The following is a 23183-nucleotide window of genomic DNA, read 5'->3' on the forward strand; positions in this document are numbered from 1 at the left end:
AATTACTTATTCTTAAGAAAATAATAGAACCTTAAAGAAGTCTCATTTACCATAGGATTGTACAACTCCACTGATCAGCCTTGTATTGATAGTTTCACCATTTCTTTCCTTTTCAATCAATTTCAACACCGCATTTGTTACCTTAGAAAACAGGAATTAAAAGTAAGTCAAGCACAGAAAAAGCAGCTGGCAGATCAAGCACAGTATTTAATCAGGACTGTATTCCTATACTGAAGACAAGTCAAGCCCCTTGAAAACAACATTTAAGGAGATCTGAACATATCAAATTCCTACAGAGTATGTTACACCTTTAAGTTATATAACATAATTACAGTCTGATTAATGGTCATATATATATGGGTATTAAAGTGCTTAGTCTTTTTTCTTCTTTTTTTTTTTTTTTTTTTAAATTTCAAAAAAGCACCTTCTAAGCCAAACTTCTTTTGTTTTATACCTAAAAGACAAGACAACTCTGTGGCAAGAGTTGAACTCACCACCTGTTCTTTACACAAATGATCTGCTGCAACTACTTCATCATGAAGTACTGGTAAGTAAGTAACATACATACATACCTGAAAATTGTGGTGGAATGTCTGGTTTTATACTGTGTTGATTTAAATAATTTAAAATATTTGGTTGACCCGAATCTCCCGGACATCAGTGTAGATTTAACAATTCACAGTAACATCAGAAAAGACCAAAATCCCTGCCTGTCACTATCTGTTCTCATAAAATCTTGACTTTCAAACCTTAAGGCGTGACTGTCATCAGCCCCCATTCCTGCATGGCTCAGAAACAGCTAAAGTTGCTACTTCATTTAAAATGAGTCTCCTTAGCTTTTTTTTTAAAAAAAGACAAGGGTCCTCTCAGCAAAGAGATTAACAGAACAGTCTTGGTTATCGAGGTTCAATCATACACACAGAGAAAGGCCTATCCCCTCAAATATTTATCTTTTTTAACATCACAAAAGAGAAGCAGAAGGCTCCCTTTCATTTGCAGGGTTTGTGCCCCTCCCATCCTCCAAATTCTCTCTGAAGCAGTTACTAACAATATATAAAACCAACCCAATAAAATAACACTATAATAATAATATATTTATATATATACCTGCTTATTTAATGGTCTGAATAAGCAGTCTCTCCAGGTCACCAAGGCAAGCTAGAAGGAAAGGAAAGGAGGTGAAAGATGGAATAAAAATATTTACATATAAACATATACATGCAGGATAACTTCTTAAAGAAAGCTGATATAGTATGCTAAATAATCAGAACTTTTACAATTATTGTATTTTGGCACACACATTTCTCAATCAACAAGACTGTTTCACACCTAAATTACCACTTGCTTTATTATTAACTCTACCTTTTCTGACAGCGATCCACTGCCAACTGTGAAAACTAACAAAGCCAGGAAATTACTTTGACAATATACAGCTTTTTTTGTTGGCAATTTCCAGGCTGACACGGTCCCTTAGCATTAGGCTAGAAAAGTTAAGAGGAAGGGAACTAAGGATACCAACTGTTTTTCTACTATATGCAAAGTTATTTTAGTGAAGCAGTAAAACAGTACATCACTTTCCTAATGCTACACCACCAAGGACAATAATTATCATTTCTAAAACACCCAAACAACAAACTTTTAGTTAGCTGAGATACAGAACTTCTGCTAAGTTCTTCTCTTATTTATATTACTTTACATTACAGAAAAATTTATCAAGATCACATATCAATCTTTCGGAACTGTACCAAAATAACTTACACTACAAACCAAATGTTGACTGAATCTTAGCAGCTTGAATGCTAAAAAATTTGAAGAGATGTATTGAAGTCATCAGAAAAAAACTGCAATTTACTTCTTCATTTGGTATTTGAAACACTTGGTTGAATTCTAAGTGGAATGACAAGGCCACACTGATGCACACAGACAGTGGTATAAGCAGCAAATATTCAGACAGACAACCCTCAACAGTCTAATGCTGCAAGTCCCAATACATACAAGGCAGATTGAACATCTCACAGGCTGAGACCCTTGGAATTTTTACAAATATACTGGGGTGGGAGTACGGAAGGAAGGGAGATTTCCACTTTGCTCAACTTCTATGAACTTCCTACAAGATTCAAGCAGCAATCTGCAGGATGACAATGCAAACATGACAGATGGAATAGATAAATTGCTCCCTTCAAAAAGCTACTTACTGAATAAATTTCATATATTCCTTTACGACCTTCATCGCACTCACGACGAACCCAATGTCGATTGAGGTAGGCACATATCCCATTCAATACTTTGCTTGAAAACCTATAATCTTCCCACTGTTGAGTGTAGAATTTCAGCACACTCTCATCCATCAAATCTTCACCATCCTAAAATAACAACAGTTTACCAGTACCGCTGGGCAATTTCAAGGTAAAACCAAGATATATAAGGGTGTACAAACTGACTGCGTAATTAATCTACACCACGCAATGTATTCATAGGAAACGTAAGTGTTAATACATCTAGTTCTACATTAATAAAGCACAAAGCCAGTATGAGATTTTGGAATTAAAATGTTGGGAAAAAAAATGCACAGCATAATAGACAAAGGTCCAGAAGATACTCCTGTCCCTCCTGTGGGAGAGAGCATGGGGCCACTACGTTAGAATCAAGCAGTGACACTGATGGGTGTGCCAGGTAAAACATGCCAGTGCAATGGTAATGCATTCAACATGACAACCTCCATAAAATGTACCACCCATTCCCACTGTTGCTCCTTGGGGAGTTGAAACCAGTGAGTGTGGATAGGAGAGAAGTAGTAATGAAGCTACACATTCAAGAAAACAGGTATGGCATAATATTTCCTTTTCTTAAGAAAAAAAAGAAAAGGAAAGATAAAATTTTAAAGTTCAAGTGTCTTTCCAAAGTGGACCTCTACAGTCTGAATGGACAAGGGAATAAACCCATGAGTACATTCTGGATAATGTTAAAATACAAGACAGCTTAAGATGGCATGTAACAGTACTTCTCTAAAACACAGGAATGCTGGTTTGGCTTGATGGGGAAAGGCAGCTCACAGGTACAACTTAGCAACTAAAGTAAAGCCCACAAAACATTCTAGTGGCTAATGGAGACAAAAGCAAATTTCAAGATTATTCTTTTTTTTTTTTTACTTCCAGTGGCTGCATACACTTCTATGTTTGTTGATACAAGTTTTTCTCAACCTAGCCCCTATTACTTACAACAAGTGCAGATCAATCTCACGTCCCATCTTACCTTAAGGAGATTTGTCAAGTAGTTCTTCAGAAATTCTTTTAGCCGTTTGTACAACTCCAAGCCAACAAACTGAGCACCTCCAGGTGTCTGGCCCTTTTTTGATTTAGAAGGAGGTACTCCAGCTCCCCGTGCTTGATTAGACTGGTGTACACTGGTACAGTAGTTATAAACATGACTGACAGGAGTGTTAAGGAACACATATGTACCAGTGAAAGACATTAAAAATAAAATGAAAAACTACGTTCATTTCAAGAAGCTGTTACTTATATGACTTAAGCATAATACATTACAAGATGCATTAGGCCACAGCAAATCATACCAAAGCTAAGAAAATCAAGTAATTTTCAGCAGAGTTATCTGCAGTAGAAATCTGTAAAACTGCTGAGAGCACTGCAAGTACTAACCTCAACATCAAATTTACCTAACACTTACTTAACAAGATCACCAAGAAAACAAAGCAGTGGAATTTGCTGATAAGGTTATTTTCAACATTTAAATGGAATTTATTTGATGTATTATATTGGTCTTCTACAAATACATAAGCTTTCATTTGAACTGGAAGAAATTTCAACACTAACCCTCAAGCAACATTCAGTAGTTGAAAACATAGAGAATATTTTTGCATTCTTTCAAACACAATCCTTTATAAAAGATTTGTCCACTTAACACTGGCAGACAGGGCACAAACCTGGAAAGCAGTAATGGTGAGAAACATGTACATTTAAAAGATTAGTAAATAAAGATTAATAAATAAATAATGGAACCCAATTTTAGGTTACAAGTATAATCCCAACATTTAAGTGTAAGATCACAGACTCATAGAATTGCTTAGGTAAGAAAAGACCTCTAAGATGAGTCAAACCATCAACCTGGCGCATCCAAGTCCACCACTAAACCACCTCTCTAATCACCACGTCTCTTTAAATACCTCCAGAGACAGTGATTCCACCAGCTGCTCCTCACAGGACTTGTGCTCTAGATCTGTCACCAACTCTGTTGCCCTTCTCTGGACATGCTCCAGCACCTTAAAGTCTTTCGTGTAGCGAGGGGACCAAAATTGAACATAGGATTTGAGCTTCGGCTTCACCAGTGCCAAGTACAGAGGGACAATCACTACCCTGGTCCTGCTGGCCCCACTACTGCCGATACAGGCCAGGATGCCATTGGCCTTCTTGGCCACCTGGGCACACTGCTGGCTCATGTTCAGTCAGCTGTCAACAAGAACCCCCAGGTCCCTTTCTGCTGGGTAGCTTTCCAGCCATTCTTCCCCCAAACTGTAGCGCTGCCTGGAGTTGTTGTGACTGAAGTGCAGGACTCAGCACTTTTCCTTGTTGAACCTCATACCACTGGCCTGTCCAGATCCCTCTGCAGAGGTTTCCTACCCTCCAGCAGATCAACACTTTCACCTAACTCGGTGTCCTGTGCAAACTGACTGAGGGTGTACTTGATTCCCTTGTCTCAGTCATCAATGAAGATATTACACTAAACTGGTGCTGGTACTGAGCCCTGGGGAAGAACATTTGTGACTGGTTGCCTGTTTGTTGCCCATGCTGCATGCATTGACATAGATGGATTACTGAACCCAGGGTGATCCAGGGTGAAAAGCCATAATTCCTATGCAACCAGGCAATTCTGTGGTTTCTAACATATCAGTGACCCTTTTGTCTTTGCTGTCACATGGATCTCTATCCCCTATCTCAATCGAGATGGCAGACTGAAGGATCTCACTAGCATGCTATCCCTCAAACATTGGTGCTGCCCCCTGGTTTCATCCTTCTTCTGCTTCAAATCTCGTTTAAAGCTCTCTCAATGAGCCCTGTTCTGCAAAGACACTTTCCCCTCTTTGAGACAGCTGTACACTGTTTGTTGCCAACAGGCCTGGTGTCGTATAAACCAACCCAAGATGAAAAAAAAAAAAAAGAAAATCAAAATTCTGTCAATGACACCAGGCTTGGAGCCAAGGTATTGATCTGCCAGCTTTTCCTGTTTCTTCCCTTATTCCTTGCAACTGAAGGAGAGAGGAGAAAAGTACTTGTACTCCTGATCTCTTAAGCAGTCATTCCAAGGCCCTGAAGTGTCTCTTGATTACCCTTGGACTTCTTGCTGCAATTTCATTGCTGTTTACCTGAAAAATCTGAGGACCATACCAGGGTAGGAAGTTTTCTCTTCACATCTTTAAGCCAGGCTTCACAAAGGCAGCAGACAACCCCAAGAAGTGGTAGCAATAATTTTTCCTCTTACACTAATACAGCCTGGAACTGTTAATATAACATTTCAAGAAAACACTCAGTTTTCTGACCTAAAACATTCAAATATTCAGAATTCTTTCGAAGTAGTAAGTGGAAGTCACACTGCCCAAAACACTTCAAATAAGAAAGTATCCTGAAAGAAATCACTCCACATGCAAGAAAAATAAATTAGCTGGGTAGCACCTAAAAGAACTTGATGAGGACTCGGATCTGACAACAAAAATCACCCTAATGACTCACATGGCAAACAATCAGCCAACAGGAACAAAGCTACTGAGCACTCATCCTTCTACTGACAGTCTAAGGGCAGGCTTTTGAATCACATCTCGTGTTAGAGAACACTGTATTAACCAATCCAGAAGATTTAATTTGGTTTTAACTTGTGTTTAGCACAAGTAGACCCAGCTTTAACCACCAGACAGGTTTCTTCCACAGTACATCACATATTATGAAATTAATAGAGAGTTGACTTTTATCTTTCCTTTCAGAAACTCCATCAGAATGTAGTGGAAGACATCAGCACAACCAAATCCCAAGGGAATTATAAACCCCAGATATATGACACATTACAGTCACTGTGAACAGAGTTGCTTGTAATAAATAGTAAACTCAAGTAAAAAAAAATTCTTACAGTATCCAGTTAATTTTCCTGTAATTAACTCTAAAAAAAGCATAGACAAATCATACCCTTAAACTGGGTTTAATGATCAGAGTATCTTGCATGGCATCAGGAACAAGGCCCACAGTCTTCATATCAAACTGGAAGGAAAGCCTGCTCATGGTCTATATTCACATACTTGTTCAGAAGGCCATTGCATTCTGTGCAAAGAAGCAATGCCCTTTGCCTAAGATTAACCCTTTCTGAAAACATAAAGTATATTTTCATTTCCCATCTGTTACCTCATCCAGGTGCCAAATAACTAAATTTCCAATGGTATCAACCAGTAACATAAAGACTTTATCTGTGTTGAATTGAAGCAACTGAACTTTTAATCAGCCCCTTATCTCTATCAGCCACTGATTTCCTGGACATTAATGATTTTTTTTCTACCTCCTAATCATTTGTTTGTTCAAATTCCCTGGTACTGTTGTTACTATTACCATCTACACTTCGACTTCAGAATCCCCTGTTCAAGTGAGGAACACCACACAGCACAACAATTCTTTTCTGGATACGCAACTTACTTTCTTTCCAGAAACAAGAAAAGCAGGGCTTATCTCACAGTTTAATTTTAAAGGAGTTACTATAAATTTATCTAAAATGGAAAACCTCTCCATCATGATACAAGGAACTTAGGGCTGATTCATAAATACCTAATTGACAGACTTGTCTCCTTCTTCCTCTAACTCTCCTATCCCAAGTGGCTTTGAGCAAGCCTAAAAATATGAAGACTGTCTAGATGATGGGTAATTCTTGCAGCTTTGAGAGTAGTGCCTGACGAAAATATTCCTTCTGTTCACCTCTACAAACAATCACAACAATCTTCAGAAAAATAAAGACCAAGGTTAGAAGGCATAAGCCTTTTCCTAACTCCATACATTTTACTATTAAAACACAGGATTCCTTGTAAAGTAAATACTGAGAGAGATTGAGACTTTTTGTCCATCCCTGACAGTAATCAACTCCGAGCTGAACAAAAGTAATATCAGTAATGCCCATCTTTGTCTTTTATTCTGGTTTGAGACTTGCTAGCCAAAGGGTTCAAGGCAGCACTTTTGAAATTCTCTAATATAGTTGTTCTATACAAGTCACACTGAAGTTAGTTTGCCTGTGCAGAAGGCTGTTTGCAAGTGTAAATAACTCTTTGACATACTACATCTAAAAGAATGCTCTCTCACACTTTGTTTACAATCTGTGTCCCCATCTGCTAAAGCCAGCCACTGACAGAAAGATTGACATATTCAAAACAAAATCAGATTTGTGCTGTTACAACAAAGTATATGACAGTCCATCTCAGAATAACAAGGGGAACACTATGAGAAGAATTCTTGGTTGCAGAAGGCAAAATAATCCCCTCAATGCTTTTTATGCTAGAAGCCATATACATACACAAACACCTATCAGGAAACTTTTTTGTGGGTGTTTGCACAATGCTGCATAGCAATTTCCAACTACAATAAGCAGAGAAGTAAATTCATCGGTAGAATAGTTTGCACCACAGTGAAGCCATGCTGGTCCCCAAGTTTCTGGTTGCTGAACTTCAGATTTGGCCCAGCAGACAAACCATCTATAGGAGGAACAGATCGAGATCAATGTCCTCTAACCTCTACACCTTTCTTACAGTGAAGGAAAAATTACATTTACTTATCTAAATTAAAATTTAAGGAAGAAGACTGCAAGGAAGTTTATGAAATGATTCAGCATTGTGCTGTCCAAGATGAAAAATCTATTTCAGAATGTTATTATCCTATAAAACTCTTTGAAATGGGATACAAAAAATAGCCAAAGACAAATTAATTTTACTTTGTCATCAACATAATTTACACTACTTTTGACTTCCTTGGTTCAGTTTCTAAAGGTGGGCAGAGCAAAGGGGAAAAAAAATCCCATGCCTCCAAGCCATCTTGTAAAAGATCATTTCCACAACCCACCTGGAGAGCTTCCTTGGCACCTGCTTTTTCAGTAGCATGAGAGCTCATGCAGGCCATCAGTCATCTGGACTAGGGAAGTAACCACCACTACAACTAACTGTTGTCCCTGTTCTCAGATCCTTTGCTCAGTAGAGCTGAACTTCTGTGTCCACACAAGGGAAGTGAAACAGGCTCTCTCAGTAACAGTCCATATATTTTTTGGGCAAGTATGCCATCAAAAGTTTGAGCACGCCATGCTCAGCTCTAACCTGCTCTCCTCCCCAGAAAAGTACCAAAGTACTCCACACAGTTTTTTTTTTTTTAATTTTGTCCAAGAGCAACTGCAAAAAGAAATTATAAGAGGAAAATTATCAGTTTTGTAATTCAACACACAACATGAAAGCAGTCAGACTTTACAATGATGGGTGCAAATTACTCAGTTTTGCACGAGTCCTTAGTCTTAAATTTTTAAAAAAGAAAACAGTTCTGCTGAGGTAATAACTGATTCCTCTTTCAGAGTACAGCTGGGTCCCCACAGTTTTTCCATTTTCCTATGAAAAATTCATATAACTGGAAGAAGTCTGTTGAGGAACAGAAATGTAAAATTGAAGGAACTGAAAGGGAAGCAGAATTAACACAACATAGCACAAACTATAGTGCAGAGAGAAATGACAACAAAGCTTTTTAAAAGGAAAAAAAAGCTGTTGTTGCCCACAACAACAACAACAAAAGTTGAACGTTCTACCAAAATTTCTCTGTTTTTACGTCTAGTCTCTTTATTATAAACATCAGTTTTAGACATAAATTTGCTATTTCACAGATCTTAAGCAATAATTAACTCTATGCTCTATGTTCAATGGCTGGCCTACAGGACTAAGTTGAAATTAGTTCAACTTCTGTGAAAAATTTGTATTTTTCCTAGATCAAACCAAAGGCATGCAAGAACACCATACAGAAAGTTACTGAAAATACTGATAAGAAAATTGCTAGGAACGATTATGGAAGTTTTGTATTCTTGTAAAACCACTTCTAATACAAACAATACAGCCTATTATATTTACTAAAGAACAGCTTTACATATTTTCTTTAAATTAAAGCCACTCAACTTCTGTTGAAATCCAGAAGATGAGGCTGTGTGAACCTCACAAAGCCATCTCAGGCATAAGTAAAGCTGCTAAGAGACATACCTACATGACTTTAATGTTTCATAAGCCAAATAGATTAAGGAATTTTGCAAAAGTTCTTGAAATTATAAGGTTGTCAAAAAGCAATCAATCTTCAGAACAAGTGCTTTAAACACTCACTTTAGCTTTGTGAGGAGCAGCAGTAAAACAAAAACCCCAGAAACCTTCATTCTTTTCAAGAAGGTATCATCAAGAGATTTTATGTATGTTCAGTTCATCATTCAGTAAGGAAGGGTTACCTCCACAGAACAGTTCAAAGAAAACAAAGAAACAAATTAAAATCCCTTCCCCAACCCCACACATTCACCACTTGTGTTACAAAGCAATTAAGTCTCTAGACTTAACTGATACATCTAAGTATTTAGATTTGATACAATTGCTGTTCAACCATCCCATTTCAGTCAAACCATTTTAGTCAGGGAAGGACTGCGGCAGAGACTGAAGGAGCTATTACAGCATCAGCTGTGCAGCTGCTATGAAAATCCAGGCATAACTCAGCTCAGACACATTTCTACAAGTCTAAGATCAGAGAAACTTCCAGCAAAAGCCATCTGAAGACTAATAGATAACTTCTTGTTTCCCTCTTCATGGCATAAACTCAAAAGAATCACAGAGAAGTACTGAGTTACAAGAAAAACACAAATTTTCAAAGCCAAATGCATAAACAAAGTGTACAGTATTAATGCCAGGAAATGTAAGATCCACTGTAACTGAGGTTGCTTTTAAATTTAGCTTTCGTTGCATTGACAGAGGTTGGTTTTGTACAGAATATTATTGGTTACTATAAAAAGCAAAGTAGAACAGCAAGCGATCATTGTGGAAGAGGACATAAAGGGAAATGATTAATACAAACATATTCTGCCCTTCTTTCAAACGGAAGCTGCCATTTTTGTAACTACACACAAATCCATACAATGATACCTACTTTTCCACACATGTAAAGGCATGTTATGTACCCTTCAAACATGCAAACAAATACATTTACTTCTACCTTCGTGTTCCACACAAGCCCTAACTGGCACATGATAAATGCTATGAAATCAGGTATTGAAAGTAAGCAAGACTAATACTAGCAGACAGCAGAAGCTGCTTTGATGCACCAAAGTGACCCTTAACAATCTGACATTGAAGTGAAAGGATGTCTTAGACCGACAGAAACTCGAGAGAAAGTGGAAGTTTCCAAGATTAAAAAAAAAAAAAAAAAAGCATGCCCTAACACCTCAGTATCTTCTCAGTATCAGAAAAAGCATAATAATCTGTTCAGACAAAAAAAAACCCCACAAGAACGTACCATGCTGCCTGGTAACAACAGATTCATGTAATTACAAAATAAAGATTTTCACAGTTTTAATATGCATGTGCTGAGTAAAAATCCTACTAAAATACAGGAATTCAAGTGAAAGCCACTAGGAAAAGGATTGCAATAGAAGCAACTACAAATGGATGCCAAGAGAAGGGCTTCATGGTTTTGACTGGGCAACATGTGCTACTGGTGCTGAACTTATCCAGAGGCAAAAAAATTGGTAACTATATTTATATTCTATTTTATGAACAGACAGATTATCCTGAGTCATCTGGTATTTTTAAAATGTAAGCATACTACACTTAATTATTTAATGTTTAACACAGCATTTTCCTTTACCACTTGCCAATATCTGAGAAAAAAGAAATCCCACCTTACAAAACAATTACAGTAACCTTTTGTGATGTACAGTTAGTTACATTTGGTCCAATGGATAATCAGTAACTACCTCTTTGTTAAAATAATTGAATCACAATAAGCAAATTTTGAAACAAGGATTTCATAAAATATTGAAATGTAAAAGAACAGCCTAACCTTTACCTAACCTTAAAATACTTCGAAAAATTATTTTGAAAGTAATTACTAATGATGGCTAATAACAGAATAATATAAGAAACACATTTGTAAAATCCAATTTACAGGTGACTTGAGCAAATTTTAAGTCATAGTAAATTCAGTCATTTTACTTCAAATTTTCATATAAGAGTTATATGATAATTATGCCAAACAACTACTCAAATGTATCACTGGTAATCTTTATGTACACATTAGAAAGACTCTGAAAGCCAATCCAGACACTGCAATCTGGACACTGCATTTTATGTCTTAGCAAAACAACCACACCACACTTTCCACAGTATAGTAAACCATCCTTATCAATGAAAAGATTTTAAGATATCTTCATGCAAAGAAAAATCTTATTTGTTGTAAATTAATGGCATTTGGAATCTTTAAACAGTCCTAGTTTTCCCAAGTGAATTTTCTTTAAATATTAAACTGAGTTTATGTAAAAAACAGTAATTTTGGCATTTAAAAAAAGCACACACGTACAACATTGAAGCACAACACTAATCTTTCCATTCACCACTCATATCTGAAAATTGGTAAGTTGATGTGTGCTTGGACAAAAAAAATAAGTATTTTAGGAAGTTACTAATTTTTTTTGTCTAAGTCACTGTGAAAAATTATGCTGCTTTAATAGTGCAGGAAAGTTTTCTGACAGTGTAGTACTTGGTCTGCGAACCTGCTTAAGACACATAAAACAAGAAAATTAACAAAATCCTTTCATTCTCTCCACTGCAGAGTTTAAACACAAATGTAAATAAATCCCAATTCATCCTCTCATACCACGAGGCCTCAGGAAAATAAACTGCAGGCTCACCATAAGATTAGTTTGAAAAACAGGCATCACCTTCTGGCAAAAAAAAAAAAAAAAAAAGAAAATAACACAAGATGTATGACTATTTTATCATTGCCAGGTGACATTAAGAAGAGGTGGCCAAAAAGACAAGTGACTTACAGCAATATAAATAAGTTAAGTAAGAATAATCCTAGTAAACAAAGTAATAGGTCTTCAACTAACAATTCAAAACAGAAACTGGCAACTTGCTACACACAAACACAGTCCTCTCTTGGACAGTCTAACTGAAGTTTCCTCCAAATAGACTAAATGCTGCTGAGAGATGTTCTGTCTATATATACTGCTCTAACACTGACTTTAACAAGCTAGTCCTGTGGCTCACAGCCTATAAACTAATTGTCACTAAACTAGAAATAGGGTACACAGGCCCTTCACTCACATCAGTAGTGCTGTTAGATCTACTGTTCCGAGAAATTTAGTTAATTTTATTGACTATTTCTCTTTTCTGCATGAAGTCAATGCTTGGTATATAATTCTATGCTAGCTTGTAATACAGGCTGTCAGATGATGTTAGTTACTGCTGCAGGAGCTATCAGGCACTTCAGTACTAGAAATTACTTGATATCTGGGTAAGGAACAGAAGAGCACCCAGATTTCATTTTCAAGAATCCCACATATAGGGAAAAAAGCCTAAACACCAGAACAACAAAACACACAAGCAAGAAACAGATGATCATCTGATCTGACAAAAAAACTGACAAAAAACCCCGCATCCTGCAATCAAAAGCACAAATAAATTTTAATTAGAAAAAGGAGGGATGACGACCTTGGTAACCACCGTTGAGAGGAAAGATTTTGGTTCACCTCAGTATTCTCAGATCTAGAAAAGCCCTGGAATAATCAACATCTTTCCTCTCCCTCTGAAATGAAGGGGAAAAAACCCCCACCTAAAGTACAAACTCTGGCCTGTACTCAGAGATTGACTCTAGTGTCTCACAAAAAGAGACACTGAATTAAAAAAATTAGTGCAGGTGTGATAGAGATACAAACATTTTGAATTGCATACCTATTCTAATTCTTGTCCAGATGCACTTGACCAAGGCACAGTAAAACCTTCTACATCTCCAATCAATTTTGACTGAAAAATCAATAGCAGATACAGGATTAAAGGCAAGTTTGCTTGTATGCATGGTTCTCCTCTGCTTATAAATTAGAGGGATGAAATTGAATCCATTTCATACCCTGACAAAAAAAAAAACCAAAACAGGCGATGGGAAGGGAGGAAAAGGACAAAAGAGGATGAGGGAAGACTGAAGTGCCCACTGCACAAGACCTAGCATCTTTTAAGTAGGGCTGATCTTCAAACCAATTACAGTTGCAGCTGAAACTCATCCACATCTGCTCTGCTTTCCAAACTAAGCTGTTCAATAGGTAGAGCTTCCTGAAATAAAAGTCCATCAATCTACTGGACTTGCTGTACACAAAGACTGAGCAAATATGTTACAGTTACTGCATTTGAAAGGAGAGTAATCTTTTAAGTACAACTTTTGAACATGTGCACATGGTATAGGATGCAAAATGCATTATCTTCATAGTAGATGAAAACCTCAGCCTAACCAGCGTCAAATATTCTGAGTTATCAAACTGTTATATTAATCCACAAATCAAACTTGACCAACAAAATTATCCACTAAATTAATTCACTTATGAAAGTAATAAAAACAGCCTTTAGTTTCGAACCCGACAACTCCTTGAAGAAGCAATGGGAAGAAAATGAGTAGTTAATAGACAGTATATTCCTTTTACAGCTTCATTCCAAGAATATTTGAGAACATCAGGAGAGGAAAAAAAAAAAAAATGTGTTTTACCATTATAATTAGTACCTAGTCTTCAGCTGCCCTGCTTAACAGACCTCACAAACAAGGATATATTAAAGGCACTCAGAAGAAAAAACTCTCTCAGAGGTTCTACCACATGACAAGTTTCTGTCAGACATTCAACTTTTGCAGACTGGTTTCACTGAGTCAAGAACAATGTTGAACCTAGTGCTGCAAGAAATCAGTAATTTTAAGTCTTAGTAAAAGGTCTGCTCCAAAACAAATGTTATTACATCTTCCCATCACTATTAAAGAAGTCTCCTAGAAACACTCAGCAGACCCATCAGGGTTCTTCTCACCACCTCCGGACACGTAGATTGTGCAGGCACAGATGGGTAAGATTACACATTGATGCTGAGATTACATGTACAGGAAAACTTTTCTACCTCCTTAGAAAGTCCAGGGAGCTACCAAATTGGTTGCTTTACACCCTTCAAGCTCCTCCTTCTATTATAAAAGCTCTGTCCTTTCAAAAAAATTAACACGGACTAAAATTTCATATGCTGCGCTCAGTGCCAACAACAGCTTTAGACATTAGTTTATGTATCAGAACAATAACTTTGTTAAAATAAAGCAACTCTAAAAATTGATAAAGAAAAATAGCAGAACTACTTAAAGGAAGATATGAAATGTATTCAGTCATCACTTCTATCATATGCCTACACACTTAGCAACCACCTTCTTACTTACCACAACTTACCACCACCTTCTCAAGCAGTACTTACTCTACAGAGCAATACAAGGTTACGAGAGTCAATGCAACACAACAGATGCAAAACAAAGGTGGTTTCTCACCAAATCCTTTTACATGCCACTGTATAAGTGGAATATAAAAGAATTTCTCACTTTCTAAATAAAATCTTTAAGTCAAACACTGAAGCTATAGTATAGCACAAGACACGTGTCTCCTTCAAATTAGTTTTAAAAGATCCTTATGCACTACTGGACAGAAAAAAGCTTCCTACAATCTTCCAGCACACTCACACAAGGACGTTAACCCCCCTTTTAGCATCTTATAACCACTCCCAGAATGGGAAGATACTGGAAAACAGCTCTCTGATGCAAGCTAGGAATTAAAGAGAAATCCACTGGACACATTATAAAAGCAACTCAAGAGTAAAGTATTACTTTAAGGATGACATTTGAAAAATTTTTCAGGTAACTGGACATTATTACGACTAAGACCTGCAGCATAATGCCAGAGACTAACATAAAAAGGGAAAAGAATTTCTGTTTTCTTTGTGTGTATTGTGGACTCAAAATTACACCTATTAATAAAATCACTTTAAACATCTGCTCTATCAAAAATAATAGTAATCAAACTTGAAATACAGAGGCAGCCATAATAATTACCGAAGTCAGTTTTCCAAATAACAGAATGTTCCTGCTTATTTGCCAGTAATATTAAATAGAAAAGGCCAATCTTCAAAATAAAAATAAGTATTCTTAAAAGCCATTAAGTCCAATGGTTATGAAGCAATTTTGAGTTTTGAGAAGTAAAAAGCTATCTCTAATCTACTAGCAGGGCACTAACTGTCACAGGCATTAGGATACGTGTAGAGTTCCATGTATCTGGATTTCGCCATACTTTGTCTGGTGTAAACCTGTTGAATTCCAGCTCTAAGGTCATCCCATATCTGGTCAAGACCAATCTGTTTAAGTCCATGCGGGTTCTGACTCCTATTCGATGACATTTTGTATTTCCTGTAAAGTCTTCCAGTGCAGCAGCCTGAGATCTGGTTATTCCTCCATCAGAATCACAAGTCAAGTAACATTCTAAACTCAGTTGCGGCAACTCAGTGAGATATTCTTTACATGCAAGAAGTGATGTTTCCCAGGAAGATAACCTGCAAGAGGAAAAGAAAATATACACCTTATATGACAGTCCGAATTCATTCACATTAAGGATACAAAATTAATTATTTCATTGAAACGTTGTCAATTACATAGATGAGAAATCCAAGATGAGATCTGAAATACCAAAACCAAGGAACGTAATCTTGCAATTCAGCAATCCACCACAAAATGAGACAATTAGTGCCCAGAGCTGCCCAAAGGCTGCAGGTACTTAGGTCAGGGCAGCTGACAACAAAATCCCAATGCTAGTAACAAAACATAACAGTAAAAATCTTTCCAAGCAGCAAGCACTATCTTATCAAGAAGTGTTTCCTCCCCATACAACAGTAAAACTCCAGTATTTCCAACTCTGGGTTCTGTGGTAGCTCATTGTTTAACAAACATCCTAATGGATATCAAAGATTAACCAGAAGACAATACAAATAACTTCTTCCTGAAAGAAAGAGTTATCAGTAACTCTTCCAGACTTGAGATTCTACTGCAGGTAACCTGAAAGTCCAAGGTATTTTGGAAGCACAGAATTTTTCCATCTGGTAAACACATGCTTACACTGATTTCTTTGCTAAGCAAAAGAACACCACTTCCTTCATGTAATTTTAACAGCAAGAGAACATGCAGTCAAAAGTGGTGGGAAGAAGGAACTACTAAGGGAAGTACACAGAATAAATAGTGTGTGAACTGTGAATGAAAGAATCAGAAACTAAGAAAATGCACTACTCCCATGAGTCTTAAGTGACCATAGTTTGGGACATAGTGAAAAGATGGTTATCAATTCATCAACTTCATTAAATGACAGGGTAGGAAAACAGTCACCTGGAAGGGACCACTAAAAACATCAAGCACAGAAGATCCATTTTTACATAAGTCCATAAAAATATTTTTCCAGTAACATGGAATCATGTCTTATCCACCAAAGCAACAAAATTAAGATATAAAAAAATAACAAAGATGGTAGCACAATAAAAAAAATTAGCCCAAAAATAAGAGTTTTAATAAGACAGGACCAACTTAATCTTACTGCAGCCTTTCCCTTTATATAGGGAGCTTATAAGAAAGATGACTTTTTACCAGCGACTAGTGACAGGACAAGGGCCAATGGTTCTAAATTAAAAGAGGGTAGATTTAGACTGGGTAGAAGGAAGAAATTCTTTACTGTGAGAGTGATGAAGAGACACTGAAACAGAGAAGTTGTGGACGCCCACCCTGCCAGTGTTCAAGGTTGAGCTGCATGGGGCTTTGAATAACCTGATCTAGTGGAATGTGTCCCTGCCCAAGGCAAGGAGACTGGATTAGATGATCTTTAAAGGTCCCTTCCAGCCTAAACCATCCTGTTATTCTGTACCCTAGAGCTCATTGACTGAAATACTCAGAACACAATGAAACTTGATGTTTTTCCGTTCTTCTATAGACAATACAGCTTTATGATAAACCTGTCATCAAAGGCTCATATGAACACTTCCATAATTTCAAAGATAGTGTAGGCCAAGACTAGATAAATCCTATTATTTGCTTTTGGTTTCTGACAGCAGAATAGAAAGATATTCCTTCAGGATCTACAGTCAGAGGTGCTTTCTCACAGCCACTTCCAGGCTACTACATGTTCCACTCCAGGTTTCACAGAGTTTTAAAGATTAAGTATTGTGTTACACCCTCCCTGAACCCCACCCAATTATTTGTAGTTCTCTTCAGCCTTTTCTCCTGGACCCTAAAAAGACCAGCTAAGATCAAGACATTTCATTTTTTTCAGCCAATGACTGTCTTACTACAGGAACACAGAAATTACCACTCCTAATAGTCCTTTACTTTCCCATTACCTGTAAGCATTTAAATCTCAAGCTCTAAGTAGATATACAGAGAAATACTTTCATTATGTCAGTCTCAGCAACAAGTACTGTCCCATTTTAATCTGACATACAACTGCTTATGTAGCTAATTTTTCTTTTTATAAGGGTAACAATTACTCAGAGAATTAGGTGGAAAAACAAGAATTCAATCAATACATATCTTAGAAAACACAGACCTAAAATTCAACCCTGTCGTTTTCCTTCTGTAATTACAGCAAAGTCATTATTAAAGACAGATGAGAATAATGCATCACAATGCTGAAGTGTAAACTAGATGATACCTTGTTTGTATTTAACTTCTTTAATTTCTGGAAATCGAACCTGCTGCGGTACTAATGATGAAGGACTTTCACAAGTGAGAAATGAAAGCCAGGAAGAACAAAGGTCCAGGAGTTGCCACTCACCTCCACTACAGGAAATACTCTGTGCATGTTACACACCCACAGTCTTGGACTATGATCATAAGTAAGCATTGCAATGCAAAGCAAGAAAATTAATTAAATGCCTACAATCCAGGAGAGTAGAAACTTTTTGATTCCTTAAATCTGGTACTATTTGAACTCTCCACAGAAGTAAGAGAAGACACAGTACAAATCTGCAATTCTATCATGAATGTGTGCAAAAATTAACTGACTGTTGCTCTCTTAACAATCTGCCAAAAGCAAGCAGCCTAGATTTAGAGCCCATTTTAGTGAACACATTTTGATGTACCTAATACAAAACACTTGACTGCTGGATAAAAGTTTATAACAAAAGTCCAACCCCCTGTTAGCTAGCAGAAAGCGTAGCCAGCAGAATGACAGCATCTCACTTCGTAGGCTCAAATAATTTACCTCTTCCAGTTAATTACTAGTTAATACAATCAGGAAATAGAGCAATAGATGAAGCTACTATTAATTTTTTTTGCAGATTTTTTCATGTGCAGAAAAACAGTAAGGTAATTATTAATATATTACCTTAACAGGAATAAAGTTTCAATACATAGGAATACTTTGACTACAAAAGCATATTTATGAATGCAACCATTTGTACTTAGTGGTTAAACTAAGTTATGATATTGAATGTATAGAAAGAGAAGGGGTAAAACAAGGCTATGTAACTCAGCACCACTGTTATTATATACAAACACCCAGTGAAAATCTGAAATTGTATTTAATGTGAAAAGTGCTATTTTTGTGTATCACACACACAAAAAACCCTTTCCTAGGCAAACAATTCTTGAAGGTCAAATCTGGTCCACAGTAGTAACACTGCATCTCTTCACCCAACATCCCAACGGCTAAACTTAAAAAGAGGGAGAAAGAGTTCCTAAGTTCAATTTCTCAGTGCCCAGGCCATGCACAACTGCCGAGAGCAAGGTGAATTGCTACAGGTGAATTAAAACCTCGTCATTAAGTCATAACCTTTACATCAGTGGGATCTCTCACCTTGCAAAGTGCTGTTGGCAGGACTTCTGCACAAGCTGGTCTTGAACTGACCATCACTGTGCTTTCTTGCCCAAACAGATCAGACTTGTTGCTGACCTACTTCAAGGATAAGACCACCTGGCCAAGTTGCAACATGCCCTCTGTAGCTTTGGACCAGAGAATCCAGATTTCATTACAGCTTCAGGTCAACTATACTTACATGAAAAAAATTACCCTGGAGTTTTCAGACAACATATACACAGTGTGATGCAGCAATATGACTGTTCAACACCATCCAATCTTTCAACTCTACATTCAGGTACTGCAATTAAAACAGTCAAACAAAACAAAAGGAGGTAGCACTTTAGAACAGCCTCGAAGGACTGAAGAAAATGTTATTCCCTCTTTTTCATTACTTGAGGATACACATCATGACAAGCCTCATATGCACGGAAACACACTGTGTTAGAAAACAGTGGTTTTGTTTTCACTGATAATCTAATAATTAAGAGTATTTTTTTAGGTATCCCCTATCAGGAAAATGATTTGTATGCTAGAAGAGGCCTTTAGGAAAATGCCAAAGTTAACCCTTTTATCTACAAAACATAATAAACTCCACCAGATTTACAGCATCTCAAGCCATCTGCTGAAGTATCTCATTTTTGTGTCCTAATACAACACAACTTTCAGCTTCACTGCTCCAAGGCCTATGGCCCAGAAAGAACTTACAGGTCCACAGCAAGGTTTCCCAGCTGACCCAAGAGCCCAGATGGCATTTTTTAAAAGACACAGACAGGAACAGATCCTAGACTTAGTAATTTCCAAGTATTTTATCTCCTGTCTAATTTCAGACATGAAGAGAACATTCTTGTCATGTCTAATAGCATGAGCTAAGGTGACCCGACTTAATCATACTGAAAACAAACACATTAGAGAAGAGAAGCAAGATTCACTAATAAGCTATTGTGGAATGAATGTCATTAAATATAAGTTCAAAGACCTTTAGTGTTATGAAGTTTCCAAAGTTTACAGGCATGTGTAAAAAGTCAGAATTTTATCTCTGTACACTGCCTCAAATTCATTTTCTAAAACTGAATGCTAGTTTCTCAGTAACAAAACCAGAGTACTAGCTCATTTGGACAGTGGGTGCAGGTTGGTATCTTTTGTAAAGACTGGGGCAGTGAACCATGTTCACTTTAATGGCTGCTAAAAGCAAAATATCTTTCTGTGCTGAAAGAAAAAAGCATAACGAACGTTTAATCTTTGGCTTCAAAAGACAAGAAAAAGGAGTAAGTTTAATACAATCACACCCTTAAAAACGCAGCATGAAATTCCTTTTGCAAGCTCTTTCCTCCCCATTTTTCCAGCCTGACTCCTCTAACTTACTCTATCCTGCTCTCCTGCTGCTGTATTTCAGCAAGTCTGATCCAGAAATTCAACAGATGCTCTTGTGTTCAACAAACAGCAACACTCAATAACATTCCTGAACAGTTTTACTCCCCTCAAAGTCTCTGCTACCACTACACTGAGCCAAGGCAACTACTCAGGTGACCCAAGATATTCGACATTGATTGAATGCTATATGACACAAGCATACAAGTATTTTCAAGAAACTAAACCAGAAGCACATTAAACAAAAACTTTGGTCTAGCACAAACTGTTTGCTTGTTCTTGTATTACTTTAAAAACAACATAAGATACTGAATGCTAGTTTATACTCTAGCTCACATAAATTTCAAAATGGCTATAGTTGAAGTGACCCTTAAGTATTACCATATCAAAACATTTAGTTTGTTTTGCCTTAAAGTAAGCATTCAAAGGCAGATTTATTGTCTTCAGCTTTAAGCTTGAAACAAAACACACCAAAAAATTAACACCAAACCCCTCTTGTACCCAAAATAATCAATTTAATATTCATATATCCTCTCTTACCAAACAGGGACAGTTTCACAGATAGGAGACTGTCAATGACCCATACTACAAACCAGCTTTAAGATTTCTCTTGAAGTCATGCAAACACATGCCTTTTAAAAAGGCATGCAAATGCAATGTACAAAGCTAACAACAATACATCTCCCTCTGCTGCTAGTTAGCCTGTAAGATACAATCTACACCATTAATTAGATGTGAGCGCTGGGAGATGTATATATAAGTATATACTTGTATACTTATGTAAGTATATACTTACAAAAGTATAAATATTTAAGTACAAGGCAGGAAGAGATTTAAAAACTGTTTGCTTTCACCTTTTACTTCTTTGCCTTCACAATGTATAAGCTATTTCTTGGAAATTTTTTCCAGGTTAAAAAATTGTCTTGACTCCTGAAGGATGTAACCTTCATTCCAACACATATTTGTTTGATGGAGAGGAGACATGAGAAGTAATTATATTTTGTCCCTATAATCACTTGCACTCACAATTTATGATTTCAAAGACACTTTTCATATCCATGTACCTGCAAATTAATTTTGTGTTTACTTGATTCCAGTTGAGGTTACTAATATGAGCTCAAAATTGTAACACAGTTTAGTTGGGCCATGGTCCTGCATGCAACATTATTTAGCACTCACATTTCTGTCCACAAGTATTTTAGGTCACTAAATATAAATAAAATAAACTAGACAGGCAGTTTATTCATGTGACACAATCCTTAAAGCAAGACTAGGAGGAAGTGTAACATCCTTAGCACTTCACATGTTACAAATGTGTAATTAATCAACATCTGGAGAATCTGTCTATAGCAGACATTTTCACCGTGCCCCAGCAAAATGACACAACTACCATGAAAAATTGGTTATTCCAGAAATCACATCAGTACCAGAAGAGAAATATTAGAATCTTTTCTCCCTTTTCAATAAAGATATTTAAGAGACAAATTATGAAAATTACAATGTTCAGTTCCTCTGTATTATTACAAAATACTGATTTACATGTAGTGTGAAAAGCTTTAGCTCATTTTATTTTCAAGAGAGTTAAATTCAGTTCATTATGAGAAAAAGGCAGAGATGTATGCATGCATACACTCCTCCCTTCCAAAAGTTGTCTTTGGGTGATAAAAACATTCTGTGCAGTATTAAAAAAAAAAAAAAGAGTAGAAGCAAGTACCTTTAATTTGCCAGTAATTTCAGACCAAGTCATGTAAATTTGTATAAATTTTGAGCAGTTATTACTGCACCTCCCAAACGACAACTTAATTTAGGGCTCTAGTGTTCTCCCCACACCCTTCTCCTGTATGTGTTATAGCTCTGATCCATGGTATCTAAAGCATTATAAGGAATACATTCCTACATTACTTCATGTGCCAATGATACAGTTGTCAGCTGAAAAAATAAAACAAAAGCCTGGATATGCTTTTTACAGCTAGAAAGATACTTAAATTCACTTTTATTTTCAAATTTAAACACAATATAAGGAAGTAACTTGGAATCGCGGTTTTCACACTTGCATTATTTACTTAAATTATGCATGACTGTGTTTACTAAAAGCCTTTTTAAATGACATAGTTTTAATCTGCATGCCTGACCACAAGGATTTTTCCAAAACATCAATTACTCTTCCTCAGAAGAGCATCAAGAAACTTGGAGTTTTTCACTTCACTTTGCCTACTCTTTTATTAGCTCTTTAACATTTTTCCTTTATTTCTTCCTTTACCCTTGTCTTCCTTGACCAAGGAATTCCTGCAGCTTTTAACAGATATCTCACTACAGTAATGCAATAGCTAACAAACCAAAACCCCAAAACATGCCAAAACTCAACATGTACATGCTGCCTCATAAATGAAGGTTAGATCTAGATTAGACAAGGTTTGCTGTTGTATTCCATAAAAGAAAACTCTCCCTTCTGTAACTGCCACTAAAGTAAACTTTGGTCAATATTAACAATCCCTTCATCTTTAAAAGTTTCCTAGTAGTCTTACCACATCAACTTTGAAAACAGGGTAAGGGACTACATACTTAACTATACAGAAAAAACTTTTCAAGTTTTGCTTGGCCATCTTTAAGAGAGCTCACTTTGTCATTGATGAAGTAATCCTTACGTACAAAGTTTTTAGATTACTCCTGAACTGAAATGTCCTTTCTAACCCAAGGGCTCCAATATTCCTGTGCTACAAACAGGATACAGGCCCTGCAGTAATAATAAGCTTCATACCTCCTTAAAACACTGATCATGCTCAGCTTTTATACCTCAGAAAAAGGAAGGCAGCAGATTAGGAAAAGAACGCCACCACGCAAAGAGAATCAAGTCAAGACATGAGTGCACTGAAGAGAAGGAAGAAAGG

General features: G+C 36.7%; 1 protein-coding gene across 1 annotated transcript in view; it reads right to left on the bottom strand.

Annotated features, from left to right (window-relative positions):
• Positions 1-23183, bottom strand: part of CUL1 (cullin 1) — a 51500-nt gene that overhangs the window by 21711 nt on the left and 6606 nt on the right. Inside the window, exons 2-6 of the mRNA XM_027655971.1 lie at positions 15351-15643; positions 3253-3427; positions 2196-2363; positions 1108-1158; positions 51-141 (exon numbers count right to left, since the gene is read on the bottom strand). Coding sequence (XP_027511772.1) covers positions 51-141; positions 1108-1158; positions 2196-2363; positions 3253-3427; positions 15351-15490 — 625 coding nt within the window. The 5' untranslated portion in view covers positions 15491-15643. The remainder of the gene's footprint in view (positions 1-50; positions 142-1107; positions 1159-2195; positions 2364-3252; positions 3428-15350; positions 15644-23183) is intronic.

This window comes from Corapipo altera, unplaced genomic scaffold, assembly GCF_003945725.1.
Source record: "Corapipo altera isolate COAL_440 unplaced genomic scaffold, ASM394572v1 59, whole genome shotgun sequence".
In the NCBI taxonomy this organism is placed as follows: Eukaryota; Metazoa; Chordata; class Aves; order Passeriformes; family Pipridae; genus Corapipo; species Corapipo altera.